Consider the following 6,801-nt stretch of genomic DNA (forward strand, 5'->3'; position numbering starts at 1 on the left):
TGTGTGACATTCTATATTGTGAAACACAACACAGAAAATGTTTCAGCATGATGCTATGCTTCCTATTTCTTTATTTAAAGCAGAGTAGAGAAGTGTCATGTGTCAAATGGCAATGAACAAAAATCTTCCAGTTTTTATCGAGTAAAAATAAGAAAGGAGCACAATGTGTCCATCTTTTAGAGTATTGAACAAAAGGAACAAAAACAAGTCATCTTTTTTCCTGCTTTAAACAACTCGAATTTAATTATAAGTGCTGTGCTTGTGTCTTTATTCATATCTTTAGTTTATTTAAACTATTTGCTATGTTATGCATTTTAAGGCTTTTAAAGGTGATTTAACATCGCTTGGCAAAAACTCCATTAACATCACCTACAGTAGCAGTACTTCAGAGTACCATCACAAAAAAGTGTTACTGTCTTCATTCCTTCTTGTTTCCCCACTTTGCCATCTTGTTGTTTACAGGTGTTTTCATGAACCTGCTTGATTTCATGTATGCTGATATCTTCTCAAGCGCCTTAGATAGAATAACAGCACAACATTTAGTCAATATTCGGCTTACTTTTAACTTAGTATTTTATGTTTTATGGTTTTTATACAGACATCACAATAACTGAAGTCTCAAATAAGATTCAAGAAACAAACAGGATTTAACCCAAACCTCAAATCTGTCCAGGAAATCTCTGAGGTTCTTGAAGTTGTCCAGGCATTTGGGCTCAAACATGCGGTGCTGGTCCAACAATTCATACATGATGAAGTCCACAAATGTGATCTACATCAAAAGGATGCAGAACTAATTACACAGCCTGGGTAGTGTTGAAGCATAAGTCATTTACAGTGTAAGACCAGAACATTTTGTGTAGTCAGCGTGTTCCTTCCAGTAAGAATTTTTACCTTATCCCCAGCAAACCACTTTCTCTCCCCCAAAAAGTCAGAGAATTGCTTCAGAATTCCTGGCAGTGCATCCAAGTAGCCTTGCTTTTTGTTATCCTGAAAAGTTAAAGACATAATATAGGCTTGTATGAAACTATGAATACCACTATGCTATGAATAATAATGATCCTGAAATTGCGAGTGTGATAAAATAGCCTACATCCTGCACATATTATGATTACATTAAATTTTAGCCACAATTAACTGTTGTGGTACGACACAAAAAAAATATAATAAATCTTTGTGTTCTTTCCAGTCACTTGCCACAACTCTTAAAAATTGACACATTTTTCACCGCTGCCTAAAGCTTCAAGCTTTCTGTCACTGTACTTCTAGTTCACTGTGCAAAAAAAGGATGTGCTGGATCAAGTGCTATTTTATAAGCTGCCGTATAATAATGGTGGAACCCATTTGTTTATCTTCAAATTGTTTGCTGCTTTCATATTCTATTGCATTTTGTAGCAAAGGGGAAAAAACATGATCTGCATTGTAGTTCAGATTTTTCTGGTTTAAAAACTGTGATTAAAGGCGGGGATCAATTTGGACACCTCTTCTTGAGAACCTAGGAGGCATGAAGTACACACAAGTCATTTTAAATCAACTAGAGCAGAGGAACGCTTAGTGTCTTTATAGTTAACAAGAACAATTTTGAAATAACACTAAGACTCTAGAAACTTACAAAATCTAGATAACAAAGCATGACAAAACCATTGCGGAAGTCCATTGCCTGATTCTCCATGATGTCCACTCTGATCTTCTCGTCCTCTGTTTCCCCACCTAGAGTCATATAAATAAATGTAGAGAAAGATACAGTAGACTGCATAACCTTTTATTTAGAAACTGTAACATATCCACAAATGCACTGTAGCACAAAGACCTTCAGTTCCACATACTGTTTATACAAAACCTATATGTCTGCAAGCTTTTTGTGCTATTTAACAACTAGTAGTATTCTGTTTTTCACTTATAAAAAATGCACTTCCATGGCACCCTTGTATGGAAACAGTTTAAAAATTGTTGCAGTATGAAACCAACTGAACCTAATGATGCAATACCGCAACAATAAATCGAACTCTGTGCTGGGAACAGCTTAAGAGACCAACCAGCACCATCCAAAACATTAAAGTGAATAAGATGCGAGCCCTCACAGAGGTTGTGTTTGCGGGCGATGTATCTCAGTATGGCGTTACTCTGCACAATCTTCCTCTCTCCATCCTCAAGGTAGGGCAGCTAAAAAGAAAAGCAGAGTTACTGTAGATTACGTCAAATACCAAGGTAAAAAAAATTTTTCTTCCAATTAACACCACTTACATTAGGAAAGTCCATTTTAAGAGTGGCTTTCTCATCAAACCAGCAGCTTTTATCATAATTGGGAGCTGTAATTAAAAATATGCATATGAATACATTCCCCCCCCACACACTGCTAGTTTAAAACCACAATAATTCTATGTTCATTACATAATATAGACTCATTGCTTCTTTAGGATTTATTTGCATCAGATGTACTCATTGTTAGCTGTTATCTCTCATCTTGAAAACTGTCTAAAGGTGAATAAAAAGAATTGTATTTTAATTATATAATGAATTGTATTGTAGTCATTTACCGTCACCACAGGAATAGAATTTATCCTCCCATTCGGTGCCAGTGTACTCCAACAGCAAGCGAATGGGCTGAGCAAGCTGTTAAACAAAACATAAGGTTTACATGTTTTGAATAATGATGGGAATTCTGGCTCTTTTCAGTGAGTTGGTCCAATCTGCTCAGTTCATCAATACTACTGCTCTTCCGGCTCTCAAACAGCTGGCCAAAGTTCTTAAATGTTACCCATCATTTAAATTATTTAATCAAATTTTACTCTACATTCTCATTGTGGCCAAGATGGTAAAAAAAAAAAATCCTGCATTAATACATTATTGTGCATGCTGTGTCTGTGCTTAAAGGAAGATGACTTGCATTTTAAACTTTATAATTTTTAACATGTGACCTCCAATGTCATGAAAGATATTTTAATTGAAATTCTGAGTTGACTTTTTTTTTTAGTTTAAACTTTCATCTTCTTTCATTTTATTCTACTTTGGTTAATGTTTCCAATGTTTTCCCTACAATCCTTTAGTCTGTCCTCCTCTTTCACCTCCTCGTCTGTACAATCTGCTCAAACACATCACATTCCTTTCATGCACCTTCTTACTTCAAACTGTGGGCATTTGCGCTGGCCCACTTTTGAACATCCTGCACTAATGAACAGTTAATGCCTCTATTTGTATTTTCCTAAATTTTTATATTTGTTTACCTTAATATTATTTTGTTATTAATATTATCTTAATATTATCTTTTATTTTACTGTTATTACTAAGCAACAGTACACCAAGACAAATTCCTTGTACATGTAAACCCACGGTACTTGGCAGTAAAGGTGATTCTGATTCATCAAAGTCATTGTGTTTGTCATCTCGTAGATTTCTAACTAGCCGAGCCAAGTCTCTGACCGCATCGTATAGCTGCACTGCATTCTGGAACTTTATGGAAACTTTTAGAGGCCAACCTTTGCCATTTTCCCAAATATGATATTGAACATCACTAGAAAATAATGAATGAGAAAAGAAGCAAAGAAATTTGTTCTGTTTTTTTTTTTTTTGGACTGAAGAGTGAAACCTGACTGTTATCCCTTATCTTTGAGATCAGAAGTTTTTTTCCTGTTAAACTCCATTGTCACTGCTCTGGCAATGTCCCCATGTGACGTTACACAGCAAACCACTAGCTTCTCACAGGAATAATGAAAATACAGCACAAACCATCAAATTAACACCAGAACTGATAAGCACATCATAAACAGTTCATTATATTTCAATATATTTAATGTGTTTCATGGTGGAGTTTTCCTGTAACTTTCATTAAAGTAGTATTTGATTATTTACACACACCCACACACACGATTCAAACACAGATTCACTGCGTGCATTTCGACACGATTGCACACTATGGAGAATCGACATTAAAGAATCGAACACTGCTAAATTTTTTAGCAAAACACTATCTATTACAGCTCTTCAGAAAAGCGAGTCAGTTCCCAACGTTCAGCTCAAAGAGTCGGTTCCCAAGAGCTCAGAGTCGACTCGCTCGCGAACGACACATCACTAGTATTTATCACTAAGTTACTAGCATTACTAGTAACTTAGGGATAAATTCATACATTTAAAATGTATGTCTTGAATATATTTATTTCTGTAAAGCTACTTTGTGACAATGCCCATTGTTAAAAGCGCTACACAAATAAAACTGAATTGAATTGTCGTGAACCGAGTCAGTTACTTCCACTTCAAGTTCAAATGCACGGACTATTCAGCTTCATCTGACTTCAGTTTACTAACATGCCCCTGCTACGTGTACGAATGCAAACAGGTCGTGCTAAACGAATACTTCCGGTCGTTCTGTTAGATAGTTCGCCAGCTCTTTCTCTCAGTGGTTGTGAGTTTGCCCCTGCAGCTGCGCTCTTGTGCTTGTAACAGCTACTTAACCCGCAAACCAGTGAAACATTTTAACCACAGGCAGTGCTGAAACTTTAATAAATAATTCTGATTTAAAAAATAAATTCCGGTACTCATCTCTTACCCCTCTAATATCCCAGTAAGCCAGCTTCATCGCCATCGCAAACACAACTACAGTGGATTCACACCAGAGCCTGTGCAGCGGGTAAGACGCTCGACTTGACACCCAAAGCGCGAGACCCGGTGGCGTCACTTCCGGATAGCTATTAACGCCATTACGTAAAGTGAAATAATGAATCGAAGTCGTGATTATGAAGGGTGTTTTTAAGTGGTTTTGGTCAGAAAAGAATGGACGGAGTGAGGAGAAAATAGACAATGTGATAAAACTTTTTATTTTTATGCACCCTATTGTTATTCTACCGTTTCTTCTTCTTCTTCTTCTTCTTCTAGCTAGGGTGTCTAGGGCAGCTCAGAGAACCGTCTGGTAAAAAGTTTGAAATTTGGCACACTGACTGGGGAGGGTCTAAGCAACATTCTGACCAAATCTGGACCAAGCCCTGCCAACGCTCTAGTGCCAGCATCGGGTCAAAGTTGGGCCTATTTTGGAAGTACATTTATGTATCCCTGTGTCCAAAATTTACAATTTTAATTGCCAGGCATTCCTGGATTACCTCAGTCGAGACGAGTTCAACACACCCTATGATATCAATTCACACCCTGTGACACTGTGACGTCAACAACACACCCTCTGATCTGCGCCTAACTAGATTTTCCGCCATCTTGGATTTTGTCAAAAACTGTTTTTTTCACTACTCCTTCTACAAATTTTGTCCAATCATCACCAAATATGGCACACGTCATCATCAGAGTAAGCGTCACAAAAGTTATCAAGTGAACTTTGATACTCCAAATGGTTTGCTCATAATGGGCCAACGAATCTGACCGCGAAGCCGCCAAACAGGAAGTGAGGCTGTATCTCAACAAATTTCATGCTAGCGCCACCCAGTGGTCAAACGTTATGTTATATGCTCTTATATACTCTTTCCCCAAATTTTGTCCAATCTTCACCAAATTTGACTCACATCCTCTTGAGACCTGTCTGAACAAAATTTATCAAAAGAATTTTGATATTCAAATCTGATATTCGGTTCTGATATTCAAAACCGTAATGTAACGCACTGGCAAAAAACAGAGTGTGAGGGTGTATCTCAGCAATGCATCTACGTATTATCACGAAACTTTATAATTATCTACAGGACGACGCCCTGAATGTACCCAAGAGATTCAGTGACTGTAACAACTTTACTTTTTTCCTTATATCATTTGAATAATTGTTGCTAAATTCACAGTTCTTTTTTTTCCTATAATTCCCTGGAGTATGCTTAAGTGAACACACACCAACATCTGAAATTCACGAGTACTTCCTGCCGACCATCTTGGATTTTGTCAAGAACTGTTTTTTCGCTACTCTTCCTACAAATTATGTCCAATCTACACAAACGTTGGCATACGTCATCTTCCGACCAACCTGGACAAATATTTTCAAAATAGTGTTGATGTTCCAAACAGTTGGCCCGTAATGTGCCAACAAATCTTATGGTGAAGCTGCTTAACCTTTTCTAAAACATCACCTTATTTCTAATCATCACCCACCCCTCCTTCTCTGTTCTTCAATTCAATAAATTTTTTTTAAACAATGTTCTTCCTCCTTTATTGTCCTTCTTTCTCATATACAGGTAAGACAGATGGTTTCCCAGACATCTTGTCTGGCCTCACTATCCTGTACAGTATTTAATCATTCATTTGAACAAATATTGAATATTTTGATGATTTGTTGCACTGTATGTATTTTTTTTTACAAGGCCATTATTATTTAGTGCACAAATACTATATAGTACAATTGGAACTACAGTGGCAGTAGTTCCGATTATACTATATAGTGCACTGCAAAACTGATTTAGAGGTTGAAAGGGTTTTTTTAATTAAAAAAAACTGTTGACAAATTTAATTTTGTTTAATTTAATTCTAAAATTAAATTCATTCGAGAATTGCAGAATGATAAGGGGTAAAGGTTTTTTTCTATCAGAAACAAATAATATCTCAACACATTTTCAGTCACCTGGTTAATGAGTTTGTCTTGTGATTATTCACCTTCTCCAAAAAGACATTGGAAGCACTTTATTACAAACATACCTACATATATCAAGTGTGAACTCTGAATCCAGGCTGTTTTAGAAACTCGAATAGAAAGCAAATAAGTCTTGAAGTCTTCAAATTTCCTTGCATATAATAATAAATATTGAGATATTTATTATTCAGAGTTATATAAAAATGGTAATATATGCTTGTATGCTTTAAATCACTTTAAGAACTAGTGAATAATGA

The 6,801-nt window shown here is 36.2% G+C and overlaps 1 protein-coding gene across 1 annotated transcript; it reads right to left on the minus strand.

Moving 5' to 3' along the window:
* Positions 1-54: 54 nt before the first annotated feature.
* On the minus strand, positions 55-4,685 carry LOC113528316 (glutathione S-transferase Mu 4). The gene is made up of 8 exons (XM_026916807.3): positions 4,541-4,685; positions 2,535-2,610; positions 2,242-2,306; positions 2,079-2,160; positions 1,610-1,707; positions 892-987; positions 659-769; positions 55-514 (listed from the first exon to the last, which is right to left on the minus strand). Exons 1-8 carry the CDS (start codon positions 4,574-4,576, stop codon positions 419-421), a joined length of 660 nt encoding a protein of 219 aa, XP_026772608.3. The 5' UTR covers positions 4,577-4,685; the 3' UTR covers positions 55-418.
* Between the last annotated feature and the right edge of the window lie 2,116 nt (positions 4,686-6,801).

The sequence above is a fragment of the Pangasianodon hypophthalmus genome, chromosome 8, assembly GCF_027358585.1.
Source record: "Pangasianodon hypophthalmus isolate fPanHyp1 chromosome 8, fPanHyp1.pri, whole genome shotgun sequence".
NCBI lineage: Eukaryota > Metazoa > Chordata > Actinopteri > Siluriformes > Pangasiidae > Pangasianodon > Pangasianodon hypophthalmus.